A 15,457-nucleotide genomic window follows, 5' to 3' on the forward strand; every position below is an offset into this window, starting at 1 on the left:
TCAGTTTCTGAAAATACTTGACTATCTGAAGACGTGTTGCACCAGTTTTCCTGGAGCACAGAGTGCCTCACTCCTGTGCTCCACCCTGTACTACCTTTCAGGGTGTCTGGAAGGTCAGCATCTACTCTAGTCACTTGCCAGCTCTCTCTCTCCTCAGAGTGGTAGTTTGTCCATCTCTAAAATGGGACCATCCTTCTCTTTATGGGGCTGTTAAAGGCTAGATAGAGATAACAGAGGAATGCTTAGAATAATATGGAACACACAGTAGGTAGTTAGGTTTTGTTGCCATAGGAGTTATGACATGGAAGCATAACATAGGTCATCGTGTGTGTGTGTGTGTGTGTGTGTGTGTTTGTGTGTTTGTGTTTTTCCACCAGGCCTCTGACAGTAGGCACTGGATCTTTGACAGGAATTCTCATTCCTGCCTGACCTGGTCACGGATCCCAAAGGCCAAAAATATGTATTTAGCTTTTCGCTTTTCTCCTACCACCTCTGTGTGCAGGTTTATCTGCAGTTCCCTTGTAATTCCAGCTGATAACTGTCAGTTGGTTGCCCCACTTCTCAGAGACCAGTTCTGATGAAAGGCACAGGTGCACGCCCAGTCCTGAGTGTGGTCAGGACACAAGCAGTGCCCCGCGTGGCAGCTGCTCGTTGAAACGAGTGAGAAGAACTCGAGCCTCCCCTCGCTTTGCTGAGGCAGGTGCCTCCGAGAACCTGGCACTTTCCCAGTTGTATTGTCAGTGTCTGGCGCTTGCACCCTAGAACAGAGCGCACCGAAATCTGAATTCACCCGGCGCCTGTGTGTCAAAATAAAGCAGTTGGGGGTTGGGGAGAATGATCTGGTTATTTTATCTCGGGATCATTGTTACACTCTGCTAACTTTCTTGGAAGAATCTGGGCAATATAGACTTTTCTGTTGATAGCCATTTGAGATTTAGAAGAAGAGAAAACAGAAAGAACTGCTGTTTATGAAGCCTCTGTCCCATGCTAACCACTATGCTACGGTGATCTCATAGCTTTTGTTCTGCTCACTGCAGAGAGAGCGAGCCGGTAGAGTGCTGTGGGCGCAGATGGATGGGGTGTGAACTCTCCGGCTGAAATTTAGTTTGAAGCCCTTGTTTCAGGTGGTTTCTCTGGAAGTTGCATACAAAACATGGGAAACCCAGATCTAAAGCCCACACAGCAATAAGCAATATTTAGTCTGCCTTTTAAGAATTAGCACACTGAATTGTATCAGTGTGTTGTGAAAACCATCAGCATTTCTGGTGAGTTTATTTATTTGGCCATGCCATGCAGCGTGTGGGATCTTAGTTCACTGACCAAGGATCAAACCCCTGCCCTGGCAGTGGAGGCATGAGCTCTAAACACTGGAATGCCAGGGAAGTCCCTTGGTGTCTCTTTCGTACATCTTGATGAGTCCTTCAGGTGAGGGCAGTCTTGAAGAGGGACTCAGCAGAGAGTTGACTGGACTCAGCAGAAAGTTGACTGCCAGCACTTGTAAATCTGAGAAGTGTGTACTTTCTGCCCTGGCTCTCCAGGGTGATCCAGGTCTGGAAGGGGCTTTCCAAGGAAACGTTTCAGAGTGTTAAGAGTGTTTGACTTCCAGAGTATTGCCTTGCCTTTGACCTTTGCTTTCAGGCATTAGAATTTGGTTTGCTATATCGTGTTATAAATAATTTTGAAGGTTGATTTAGAATGATGAGGTAATACTTTGAGTCCCTAAGACTGTCCATCTTTGAGTTAGTTTAGAAGGGTGCTGTAAAAAGTTACCTTCGTATGAGCAGGTTTGATGAATGTTCTTTGCCGCAGAGTGCATACTGGCATGTGGATGGTTTCCTGAAATATAACTTGAGTCCTTTACCTTTTTAAAAACAGATTGAAGTGGACCTTGGTAAAAAGTGCTGGTATCACTCAATATTTGCCTGTCCTATTCTTCGTCAGCAAACAACAGATAACAATCCACCCATGAAATTGGTCTGTGGTCATATTATATCAAGAGATGCCCTGAATAAAATGTTTAATGGTAGCAAGTAAGTGTCTTGACTTTTTAAATGTTAGTAATATATATATGTGGAACTTGTTGGGACAATAAATAATAAGGATAAGTAAACATAGCTAGAGTTTAGAAATATATAGATTTACTTATTTAGTGCGTGGTATGTGATCTTTTCTCAATCTAAAGACTGAAAAATTTGTTCAAGAATTTATTAATTAGATTTAAAAAAACAGTTTCGAAACTCTATTTCTAGCATAGGCAGCTAAAGAATTTCTCATTGGAGTTCATTTCAGACCCTTTACAGTGAAGCCTTTTCTTTGAAGAAAAGGCCCTGAAGCTGTTTGTGTTCTTCTCAGCAGCCGAGTGCAGGTGGATGGCAACTTGGTTCAGACCATGCTGGTTTCTGATGCCACCACAGCATGTCGTGTGCCACCACGTGCATGTAGGCCACTCTGGGTTGGCTGCGTGCCGTGTAGGCCTAGCAGCTGGCATCAGTTTTGCTGCACGAGTGTGGATTGTGACACCAGTACATCTGAAAGTCATTCTGAGATAGGTGCAAGCTAAACCTTGGAGGAAAAAAAAAATTGAATTTGCTTCTGAAACCCCAAAAGCAATTTTCACAACAGTTGTCTTTGTTTTCAAAATACGTTTCACTGATTGCCACTGAAGAAGAGCCTTGCAATTTAGGGTCTGGTTTGGATGATGTTTATTTTTAACTCTTCAAAGCATGGCTGTTCTATTCAGGGAGAGCACAGTTATGTGCACAAACAAGCATATCTGTGAGTGTGATTGTTACAAGATACTCTGTAACTAGATAAAAATTGAATGCTCAGTGCTGATCCTGTTTCTTGATTCAATGTTTTCTTTCTTGTCTTTAGATTAAAATGTCCATATTGTCCAATGGAACAAAGTCCAGGAGATGCCAAACAAATATTTTTCTGAAGAAATAACGTTAGTTTGCAATTTGTAAGTGAAACTGAATCGAGGGTGCATTTCAGAAGAGAACGTTCCATTTAATGCAGCTAACCAAGGACTCCCATGTTTCTATAAGCTAACGCTCCAGAAACTTTGCCAACATCTTAGTGTGTACACACAGTGGGGAGTGCTCCAGTTGGATATTATCATAGGGCTTTATTATATTCTTGGTCTTCATTTCTGATCAAGTAAATACACCAGCAGTTGTCATTCAATGCAGGTTTTTGTACTTAATTATATGGTGATTTTTTTACTTTTTAAGAGCAGAAACAGAAATTTACCTTCCTGCCATGTGTTTAATAGTTCTCCTGCTTTTACTTTTGTCATTCTCCTGATAACTGTAAGCCTTGAGAATGTTTGTGAAGAAGTTTTATTTCCTGTTATGTAACATAATTCAATGAAAATCCTTCAGAAAAAAAGTTTGATAAACTGAATTGTGGTTATGAAACTCATCTGCAGGGTTTTGTTTTTGTTTTGCTTAAGGAAGAAAGCTGTGATAAATTGCGAATTTGCTTTCTGATATTTTCCTCTGCTCCAGCTCTCACTGAGAAGTCAGCAGACCTGCACCTGAGCTCTGCTGGTGGCCCCAGCAGGCTGCCTGTTGCAAAATTCCATAATGAATTTATTAGCAGGTCGGCGTGACCAGTCTTCCACTAGAACACAGTGGAAGCAGTACTATTGTTTCTTTGCTTTTATTGCCAAGAGATGCTTGTTTTAAGAGTGTGTTCAATAAAACAGAATTTTAATGTTAGAAGTGTTAAGTTGACATTTGCTCTCTTGGTCTTGGTAGCCCTCTTCTCCGAAATCTGCCTTCAGGACTTGGCTGTGTATATTGCATTTGTATATCATTGCAGACACAGTGTTGTGCATGTGTGTGTACATATATATATACATGTGCACCAGCATCAAACATTGTGTATCTGGAAGGGAAGAAGCATGTTCCAGTCCTCAGATGCAGTTATCAGACTCATCACTTTCAGTCCTTAAAGTTAGAAGTTAGCAAATTTTCTGTAGCACAGAATGTTTATTGCTGTTTTTTTTGTATTTGAATAGCATCCTGTTCAATGCCTCTCTTCTGCAAAACGTATCATCTCATTGACTGTGAATCTGTATATTATTCTGATGGATACAGATAATGATCGTTTCTCTTGTGAGGTATCTTCATTTAATGCACTGTCCGGAAATAGCCATGCGTGAGAATCTTTCTCTGTATGATGAACTACAAGGAAAAGACGTCTGTGGACGCAATTCTGACTTAAACTCATGAAGTTACTTCATTTTGAGAATGTCATATGGAAATCACCAAATACTTTGCAACTCTATATCATCTGACTCAGAACTGACTATCAATATAGGAAAACTTCCACGAGAAAATGAAGAAAGGAGACGACACGGAAGCAAAGAGAAACGTGACGCTTCACATTTTAAACTGCAGACTGACTTCGTTTGCGTGGGCGGGGAGGAGGGTGATACCGGATTTGGTGCTCAGTTATTGGAAACTGGCAGCATTTGCTGTCATATATACCAGCCTGGATGGTTCATCCTGAAATGTTTACCAGGGAGAGCTGGGATCTGTTTGTAAATGAAGGGGACTGCTTGGTTGCTGTGTGTGGTCAGGCTGACGGTGAGGGTTGTTACTGTATGCTGCGGGGCTGAGCCAGGACTTGATTGGCCTGCTCAGTGCTCGCTTTGCCCGACTTCCTGCTTTGGCCAACTTCCGGCTCAACTCCACAGCTCTCCTGTTGGAACCCTCTGTCTGGTAAAGCAGTGAAGGAAGAGAGCGGAGAGTAGCTCCTCGGACTCCCGGAGAAGGTAGAGAACTCCAGGCAACACTTGGGCCGAGGATGTAAAAGTGATTTATCTTTTTTCTTTCAGTTAAACCCAGAGTGTCTTTTTTATTTTTTTTATTTTTTTACCTTTTGCTCACTAGGCCAGATTTAGTTTTAGTTACAACTTATTCTCACCTTTCCACCTCGAACACCCACACAATATTGAGGCTTTGTGTAAGGTTCCTACATTACTGACATTGCTCTGGAGGCCAGTGGTTTGTGTTTTTGACAGCCAGACCCCACAGCAGCTGGCTTAGGCCCCTTTCAAGAAGAGAAGCCAGAAAAAGCTCTGCTTTGTCCCTCTCGCAGTGTTGGCAGCCCCATTGACAGTTTGCTGTGCAGCTCGTGAAACTTTAGAATATGCTTTAATGGAAGCATCTGATTTTGCATTTGCCCATGCAGGGTCCTTGTGGTTCCCACTGGGCAGGGTTAGGGCCAAAAATTTGAAACTGTTGATCTGATAATTTAACATGCAAATGATGTCTTGTGTCCTTCTATAATTAAACATACGGACTTAAAATTCACTGGTGACTAAATGTGAAGGAAAGAGGTGGATTTGAAGAGACCAGAGCTTAACCAAAGATACGGAAATGCAGCATGCTGCCCTTTCAACTCTAGAAACACCTTCCCCAATGGTGTCAGGACCAGGTCGTCACTGAGACTGTCAGTGCAGTCATTGCACTCTGCTTTCTCTTGAAAAAGGTTGTGATAGAGCCAAGGTTTTTACAGTCAGATTAATGATAACAGTGTGCATTTAAAACAGAATCTGAGTGATTTCTTAAATCTCTTGGAAACTGTTTCCATTTCCCAGGCTCCGACAGAGGCCATGGAACTATGCTAAACCAATAAAACCTTATCAGATCCTTACATTCTGATTTAGAGCCACTGTGCTTTCAAGTACACACTCAAGTGCGGTGGCAAAAGTTGTCTTTTGATCTTTTTTCTCCTTTGTGCAGTCATCACTGATGCCATTTCTGTCATTTTAGTGGTGATTTTATGATACTTCTAATACATAAATGAACGGGTATTGGTGCCTCTTGATTTTTAAAATTTTGAAGAGAAGAGCCACCTCATATTCATAGGGTGTATGAGTATCTTGTGAGTGTATGAGCATTTGATTGAACCTAAGAAGGTGATGAAGCAAATCTTACTGATTTTTCTGTAGCAGCTGATGTATACGGACACACTAAAACCCACATCTCATTATGTGGGGAATGAAGATCCTTTTTTTTCTCTCCAAGTAGTCCCACGGGTTATGCAGTTTAAGTTCAGTATATTGTATGCTGTGAGTTATTTTCCACCTCGGTGATTTCACCCTCTGGGACAGTAGATTTTGCAAAAACCAAGAACTCTTGGTTTATCTGCACAAGGCAAGCTGCTGGTAGACATTAACCCTCCGGTTTTCCAGCTCAATCTCTGATTAAGTGGATTGACAGGCTGGCCAGTCTGCTTAGTCAGCTGACTCAGGTTAATTTCAGGGAAGGCATGGAGGCATGTTTGGTTAACTTCATCGCTAGGCTGTGTAAGGTGAAGACACAAACCAAATACCTTTCATTACTTATCTCTACTTGCATCATCTTTGGGAACACTAGAATGCTGTGGTCTTGAGGGAATGTTATTAGCAAAGAACACGCAGAAGATTTGGTGCTTTGTAAGGCCGTCCAGTGAGGGCAGGCGTTTTGCGGCACAGTGGTGTTTACCATAAACAGGTACAAACTTCACAAACTGTGCTTATTGAAGGAGAATGGAATAGATACCAAAAATAGAATGACAAATGTATTTTAATTGCAGATGAGGCAATTAGTTTTAGGGCAGGTTTTTCTGCTGTTGATTTTACTTCAAGACATACGGAGAGAAAACTGTGTCGTTTTCAAGACATTTCCCTCTACAGTTTTAAACTGTAGTGAGCATATGCTTCATTTACTTCCAAAGAGGCAGAAACAGCTGGAATTGGCTTATAGCACATGCTTTGTTTGATGTTATGGGTGATGACCTACACTCTTATTTTAGCAGTCACTTAATGTTCTCCAGCAAGGCAGATGTGGGGTTCACTAGGACTTAGTGCCTGATGTTTTTCTTTTGGGAAGGGGTGGGAGTGAATGTGTCGGGGATGGGAGGGTAGCAGGAGAAGAAACGGGAGAATGAGTGAGTGTGCATGTGTCTGAAGTTCACCATTTGCCCCCACCTGTGTCTCGCTGAACAGGTATTTAATGTATTTTGCTCCTGACTGCAGTGTGCATGTATTTTTTTCCCCTCCTCCATGTTTTCTAAACCTACACTTAAAAAGATTCATCAGATCATCTTTTTCAGATGGCTCAGGATTGCATTTCTTTTGCTTACCCTGTGCTCTTGGGTTCTATAGTATTTCTATAATTATGTAACAATAGTGTTGCACTGTAATCTATCATATAGAGCTATATGTATGGAAAATTTTGATCATTTTTTTTTTAAGAAATGTATTCTGTTTGCAAAGGCACAATAAAGTTGCATCTTATAGACTATAGGCAATAAAGCTAACAATAAACCTTATTTAACACGAACCATATTCACATTCTCTGTTCATTTGATTTTGAGAAAAAGTCGAGCGTATCTGGTAGTTTCAGGGATCTCATTTTAACTTAAAAGGTTCTGATATATTTAATTTATAAATTTCAGACATATAATAGAGTTTTGGGAAACTATAAGAAATGCTTTGTTAATGTGTGTATTCCTATGTAAAACACATGGCTTCTCCTGTGTATATTTTTCAAAATTAAAGAAATGCACATTTGAAAAGTGTTTTGTGGAACCAGTCTGTATAAATGTGACAGGTGCCAGAGGCAGGAGGGAGGGAGGGAGCATGGAGGTGAGAGAGCATTGCTGTCTGCCTCTGCTGAGGGTCTGCATGTAAACAGTTTAAGAAAATATCTTTGTCACCATCTCATCCTTTTCCTGTTGCTACCAGCAGTGTGAGAGGAGGTGTTGGCTGGGCACCATCCCCAACTTCTAGAGAAGGGGGATTGGGTTGATAATTATAGGTTCCTGCCCCTCATGCTCATCCTGTGGGTGCCTGGGACCCCCTGACCAAGCAGACAGTGGGAAGATGCATCCAGAAACAGCTGCTGGTGGGGGAGGGTGTCTACACCCAGCTTTGCCAAGGAGGAACAGAGGACGCATTGTCTGTCTTCCTCCATGACACCCTGAGGTGGTAGAGACCCAGAATCTTTTGTGCTGCTTCTGTATTTTCTGAGAGAGAAAGACTCACTCTCATCAGATATTTTCTGATGAATCCCACACCCAGTAGCATCTGGAGCTAGGAGGTCCAGGAGGTACAGATGAAGCCTGGCATTGCCACCTATCCCTGCAGCATTTGGGGTTTCTCTAGATTCAAAGTGCAGCTTTCCCTGCTGGCTCAGCGGTAAAGAAGGAGCCAGTGCAGGAGACATGAGTTCAATCCCTGAATCCGGAAGTTCCCCTGCAGGAGGAAATGGCAACCACTCCCAGTTTTCTTGCTTGCAAAATCCCATGGACGGAGCCTGGCGGGCTACAGTCCATGGGGTGGCAAAGAGTCGGACACAATTTAGCAAGTAAATAAGAGCAGCAGCATCACCTGAGAGCTTTTAGAAATGCAGAATTTCAGACCTCAGCCCAGACCTACTGAATCCGCATCTGTGTGCTCCTGAGAAAACTTTCTTCACGATGAGTTCCCTGGATGCTCCCTTATTTTGTCTCATTGACCTGGGAGTTTTTGCAGAAACTAACAAACTGGCCGGCAATTTGCTATGTAAATGAATATTGAAATGTCTCCAGTGAATAACGTTTGGATAACAAAAGCAAACTTGGGGAGATAATGATGGACACAGAAGCCTGGTGTGCTGCAGTTCATGGGGTCACAAACAGTTGGACATGACTTAGCAACAGAACAACAATAACCAAAGACGTATTACTATGTCTCTGGTCACTAATCTGTTGTATGTGCATGCATGCTAAGTTGCTTCAGTCATGCCCAGCTCTTTTTGACCCCAGGGACTGTAACCCACCAGGCTTCTCTGTCCATGGGATTCTCCAGGCAAGATTACTTGTGTGGGTTGCTATACCCTCAACCAGGGGATCTTCCAAACTCGGATCAAAACTGCGTCTCTTACATCTCCTGCATTGACAGGCGGGGTCTTTACCACTAGTGCCACCTGGGAAGCCCGTTATAAAGTACTGATTGATTGTTAGTCGCTCAGTCTTCCGACTCCATAGATTGGGGCCCTCCAGGCTCCTTCGTCCATGGGGTTTTTCAGGCAAGAATACTGGCATGGGTACCCGTTCCCTTCTTCAGGGCATCTTCCCGACCCAGGGATCAAACCTGGGTCTCCTGTGTTGCAGGCAGATTCTTTACCATCTGAGCCACTAGGAAAGACATTATTAAGTATCCTCCCTCTTAAACGTGGCAGATAAGGGTCACGTGTACTGAACAAAATTTAGCCTTGATGACTAAGTTATGAGTCATCGAGAAAAGTTAAATTTAGTGTGCTTAGAACTCTTAGTACAGTTATCTTAAAAATCAGTGTATTTCTTTAGGCATCCAGGTAACTGAGAGACTATTTGTTGTATTTGTTGTTCAGTCACTAAGTTGTGTTGACTCTTTGCAACCCCATACACTGCAGCACAACAGGCTTCCCTGTCCTTCACTATCTCCTGGAGCTTACTTAAACTCATGTCCGTTGAGTCAGTGATGCTATCTAAACATTTTATCTTCTGCCACCCCCTTCTCCTCCTGCCTTCAATCTTTCCCAACATCAGGGTCTTTTCCAGTGAGTTGACTCTTCACATCAGGTGGCCAAAGTAATGGAGCTTCAGCTTCAGCATCAATCCTTCCAATGTATATTCAGGGTTGATTTCCTTTAGGATTGACTGGTTTAATCTCATTGCTGTCCAACAGACTCTTCAAAAGTTTTCTCCAGCACCACAGTTCCAAAGCATCAATTCTTTGGCACTCAGCCTTCTTTATGGTTCAACTCTCACATCTGTACATAACTATTGGAAATTTGCAGCATGGCAAAATGCATTTTCCACTCCTTTCCACCAAAACAGGGAAGCATGAGCACCAAAGATGTAAAATACTGGGTTTTTGTCATGGCAAAATAAAGACTGAAAAATGCACCCTCTAATGAACAGCTTGATGCCCCTCACCTCCCCCGCTACCCCCAGAGAAGCTTGAAGATGAACAGTATCCCAGTAAGCAAATGTCACTTCCCAGAGGACACTCTTTCCTACTTTTTTCTGACAACCAGTAAGAAATTAGTATAACCCTGTATACATGTAAAATTTATAATTCTCAAAAGTTTTGCAAAAAACTACCTAGTGCTTATTATTTGGTTTATGCTTATCAAGACAATTGATTTCATGACTCTAACGGGTCAGAATCCACTATTTCAAAAAGCCTTGCGTTGGGAATTCCTTGGCGGTCTGCATTTTCACTGCCAAAGGCCACAAGTTATGAGGCACAGCCAAAATAGGAAGCCTTGCACTAAGGGGTGATAATGGAATGATCCATTCACAAAGCTTCATTGAAATCACTGTTAATATGTATGATAATATTTTTTTCTCTTTTTCCAAAAACCTTTTCCTTGCAGTGGGATGTGCTGCTTCTGTGAGTCTTCCATACTGCTGCTGCTAAGTCGCTTCAGTCGTGTCCAACTCTGTGCAACCCCATAGACGGCAGCCCACCAGGCTCCCCCGTCCCTGGGATTCTCCAGGCAAGAACACTGGAGTGGGTTGCCATTTCCTTCTCCAATGCATGAAAGTGAAAAGTGAAAGTGAAGTGGCTCAGTCGTGTCTGACTCCTAGCGACCCCATGGACTGCAGCCTACCAGGCTCCTCCCTCCATGGGATTTTCCAGGCAAGAGTACTGGAGTGGGGTGCCATTGCCTTCTCTGGTCTTCCAAAATAGGTAAACATTAGAAGCACTGTCTTAAGAAAGGGCGCTTGTGTGTCAGGGAATTTCTTGTTTCCTTAGCTATGTTTTCCTCAAGCTCAGAAAAGCGCAAAGTGCTTCAGGCTAAATATCGGCTTGTGCAACCGAATCCATTAGTAACTTAGGCAGATGTGTGCCTGTGAAATGCAGAAAGTAACATAGTATGACAGCTTCAGTCATTCAACATAGAATTTTTTTTTTTCCTTAAGTGCCAGGCATTAGGAAGAAGCAGAGTCCTGGGCCTCCAGGAGCTTATGGACTGCCAGTAGGTGCAGAAAAGTAGAAGAGAACCAAGGTCCCGTAGTGTAGTTATTGCCCACCAGTGACCTAACTACTGCAGGATGATGGGAGGGAAGAGAAAGGTGAGATGTAACGATGCAAGGCGGGGTGGCAGGTGGGAGCAAGTGCACAATCTTCAGTTCCCCAACCAGGGGTTGAATTGGTGACCTCAGCAGTGGGAGCTTGAAGTCCTAACCACTGGACCGCCTGGAAATTTCCTGATTTGTGCTTTTTAACTTACTTTAATGGAAGTATAATTGCTTTACAATGTTGTGTTCATTGCTGCTGTACAACAATGTGAATCAGCTGTAGGTTGAGCTGCCTCTTGAGCCTCCCTCTCACCCCCACCCCCATCCCACCCCTCTAGGTTGTCAGAGAACACCGAGCTGAGTTCCCCGTGCTGTATATCAGGTTCCCATTAGCTATTTATGTGTTTTTAAGGTCCACTCTGGCCACAGTGGGCTGAAAGGTGGTTGGGGAGAGGATGAGGTTAGACCCTGGGAGAGCCTGTTTGGTAGGTAATGAAGGTGAGTGTGAGTTTTTGTTGAGCACAGTAGGTCCTGGTGGGCAGCATGGTGAATAAGACAATCTTGGTCTCTCCTCTCAATGAGGGTAATCTGAGAGAAATTAAATGAAAATACAGCAAGATGATGTTTTTGTCACATACAATGCTCAGAAGTCTCTTTCAATATAGTGAAACATTAAAGTGTGCTTGTCTCTCAAGTGTTGGAACTCCCTGCTCTGATTGTTCTAAAAATCATTCCCATTTCTTCCTATTGTCTTCACTTTTTGGGTGAGTTTCTAACTTCTCCACACTCTCCTTACTTCATTGGCTTCCGTGAGCTTAGTGATGTTCTGCCAGCCTCCTGTAGGGATTCACCTTTTCACTCCATTTGGAGACCGCATTCAGCCACCAAGCAAGTGCTGCTTTTCAAATGAAGGACTTTGATGTCATTTCCTGTTGGAAGCAAAGACGTGCCTTAAAAAGAAGTGTGTTATTTGTTAGCGTTCAAGACTGTTTAGGGAGCTTTCCCTTCTGAACAGATTAGAAATGACGTATGTATATCACCATGTGTAAAATAGATAGCTAGTGGGAAGCTGCTATATAACACAGGAAGCTCAACTCAGTGCTCTGTGATGGGGGTGGAGGTGGAAGGCTCAAGAGGGAGGGGAGATCACTCTGGGAGATCGTGAAGGTCAGGGAAGCCTGGCGTGTTGCAGTCCATGGAGTCACAGAGTCAGACATGACTTAGTGACTAAACAAAGCCCAATTTAAAAAAAATGTATTTCAGGTTTCCTGTCGTAGCACAAGACTGTGTTGCTTTTAGTTAATTTAGATCAGTGAGCGCATCAGCCCTGTAGAGGAACTTCACAGAAAATTATTACGTTGTCATGAAAGCTTTGAGAGGTGGTCTGGAAATCTGGGCTGAGGGCCTGTGTCTGTGCTGGTGAGCATCAGCAGCACACATGCAGTAGGCCATCAGGTCTGTGTGGTGGCTTCATGCCATCAAGGGACCCACGGTCTTGCCGTGTGGCCTGTTTCACCTCTGATCGTGTCTGTGTTCCAGGCAGCAAGGAGGAAGCAAGTGGGGAAAGAACAAGCTTCCACCTAGCTTAGCCCTTTTGAAGTCTTTCCTGGAAGCTCTACCCAGGGACTTACTAGCCACACTTGGCTGCAGGAAAGTCTGGGTAATGTAGTCTTTGAGCCAGGCACATTGCTGCCTATAATAAAAGGAAGGTTCTGTTAGGAAGGAAGAAGGGGTGAATGGTTGTTGACAAGAGTAACTTGTGGTCTCTGCCACAAGACGCACTTAACTGTGCATCTCAGCCAGGTAACAGGTGAAATTTCGTTCACAGAATGGAATTAAGTCATCAATACCAGTAGTCAATGCAACTTCTTACCTGTCCTGAGATGTGAGACAAACAAGTTTGCTATTACTGGAATATCTCCTTGACATACATTTCTTGGCCTCTGGTGGTATTCATGGTAGAAGCAGGAACCTCACCCTAACTACAGACAAAAGCCCTATTCTACCCTTGTTCTAGAACATTCTTCTTGCCATGTATCAAATTTCAGAGCCAGTGATGACCTTTGTTTTCTATCTTGGTATCTGCGTAGGTAAAAAGTGTGCATCTTGGTTTTGAGATGCTTATAAAGCTTTAAAGCATTTTTAAATGCTCTACTGGAAGACCCTATTTTATCGTATTTTGCTTTATTGTGCTTCACAGATCCAATGCTTTTTTTTTTTTTTTTTTAACAAATTGAAGGTTTGTGGCAACCCTGCATCTAGCAAATTTACAGGTACCATTTTTCCAAGAGCATTTGCTCACCTTGTGTCTCTGTCACATTTTGGTAATTCTAGCAATATTTTAAACTTTTTCATTATTATGTTATGTGATCTGTGGTCAGTAATCTTGGATGTTACTGCTGTGACTTGCTGAAGGTTCAGATGATGGTTAACATTTTTTAGCCACAAAGTTTTAAAAATTAAGGTATGTGTCTTTTTTTAGACATATAGTATACATTTAATTGACTATGGTATAGTATAAACATTACTTTTATATGCACTGGGAAATCAGAAAATTCTTGTGATTCACTTTATTGTGATATTCACTTTATTGCAGTGATCTGGAACCAGATCTACAATATCTCAAGTATTCCTGTATTTGCCTAATTTTAAAATTAAAGACAGACTATAAAATAATCAATATAGCAGGGCATTTAAGAATTTGGCATATGGGATTAGATCTGAGTTCAAATCCTGATTCCACCAAATTCCGGTTGTGTGATCTTGGGCAAGTGATAGAAACTTCCATCCAACTTCCCTCGTGGTCCAATGGTTAAGAATCTGCCTCCGATCCCTGGTCCAGAAAAACTCCACATGGCGTGAGGCAACTAAGCCCATGAGCCACTGCTACTGAGCCCACACTCTAGGGTCCACTCACTACTACCATTAAAGAAAAGCCTGCACAGCAGTGAAGACCCAGCACAGCCATAAATAAATAAAGTCTATGCCTTTAAAAAAAATAAGAAAGAAACTTCCTATCTATGCCTTAGTTGACGCATCTGTAAAGTAGAATAATAGTTTCTACCTCATGGTTTTGCATGCGTGCTAAGTTGCTTCAGTCGTGTCCTACTCTTTGTGACCCTATGGACTATAACCTGCCAGGCTCCCCTGTCCATGGGATTTTCCAGGCCAGAATCCTGGAGTAGGTTGCCATGCCCTCGCTCCTCCAGGGGATCTTCCCAGTCTGGGGATGGAATCTGCATCTCTTATGTCTCCTGCATTGGCAGGCAGGTTCTTTACCACTAACACCACCTGGGAATCCCCACCTCATGGTTTTGATGAGGCCTAAATGAGATACCTCGGAGAAGGCAATGGCACCCCACTCTAGTACTCTTGCCTGGAAAATCCCATGGATGGAGGAGCCTGGTAGGCTGCAGTCCATGGGGTTGCTGAGTCGGACACGACTGAGTGACTTCACTTTCACTTTTCACTTTCATGCATTGGAGAAGGAAATAGCAACCCACTCCAGTGTTCTTGCCTGGAGAATCCCAGGGACGGGGAAGCCTGGTGGGCTGCCGTCTATGGGGTCACACAGACTCGGACACGACTGAAGTGACTTAGCAGCAGCAGCAAATGAGATACCTGGCCCATGGTAAATGCTGAAGAGTGGGTAGGTAGGTTTTATTTCATTAAGCCAATAAAACATTAGACACATGACATATGCAAATATAGCTCAGAGAGAGCAGAAAAGGGGAACTGGTAGCTGGCATCTTAGAGGTGAACTAGGCCCACAGGGACAGGGCCTTCAGTAGGTGCTGAGATGACCAGCAGTTGAGCACAAGCTTTTCATACTGTTTCTGCTGTACAAGTTCACATATGCCTTGCTGGAGAATATTAAGTGACTGCTAAATATCAATAACCTCAGATATGCAGAGAACACCACCCTTATGACAGAAAGTGAAGAGGAACTAAAAAGCCTCTTGATGAAAGTGAAAGTGGAGAGTGAAAAAGTTGGCTTAAAGCTCAACATTCAGAAAACAAAGATCATGGCAACCGGTCCCATCACTTCATGGGAAATAGATGGGGAAACAGTGGAAACAGTGTCAGACTTTATTTTGGGGGGCTCCAAAATCACTGCAGATGGTGACTGCAGTCATGAAATTAAAAGACACTTACTCCTTGGAAGGAAAGTTATGTCCAACGTAGATAACATATTCAAAAGCAGGGACATTACTTTGCCAACAAGTCTAGTCAAGGCTATGGTTTTTCCTGTGGTCATGTATGGATGTGAGAGTTGGACTGTGAAGAAGGCTGAGTGCCGAAGAATTGATGCTTTTGAACTGTGGTGTTGGAGAAGACTCTTGAGAGTCCCTTGGATTGCAAGGAGATCCAACCAGTCCGTTCTGAAGATCAGCCCTGGGATTTC

At 43.0% G+C, this 15,457-nt stretch overlaps 1 protein-coding gene across 4 annotated transcripts in view; it reads left to right on the forward strand.

Moving 5' to 3' along the window:
• RMND5A (required for meiotic nuclear division 5 homolog A) overlaps nt 1-7,345 on the forward strand; it is a 60,635-nt gene extending 53,290 nt beyond the window's left edge. For 2 of the 4 annotated variants that reach the window (XM_086326612.1, XM_086326614.1), the window contains 3 exons: nt 1,876-2,030; nt 2,875-2,962; nt 4,025-7,345. In XM_086326612.1, the coding sequence (XP_086182738.1) occupies nt 1,876-2,030; nt 2,875-2,938 (219 nt within the window). In that variant the 3' untranslated portion in view covers nt 2,939-2,962; nt 4,025-7,345. Of the gene's footprint in view, nt 1-1,875; nt 2,031-2,874 lie in introns of all 4 variants that reach the window. The other 2 variants (XM_086326611.1, XM_086326613.1) reach the window with 1 other exon arrangement.
• Nucleotides 7,346-15,457: the final 8,112 nt, after the last annotated feature.

The sequence above is a fragment of the Bos grunniens genome, chromosome 11 (genome assembly GCF_055505025.1).
Source record: "Bos grunniens cultivar Pamir isolate PY7600 chromosome 11, Bosgru_T2T1.0, whole genome shotgun sequence".
NCBI classification, from domain to species: Eukaryota; Metazoa; Chordata; class Mammalia; order Artiodactyla; family Bovidae; genus Bos; species Bos grunniens.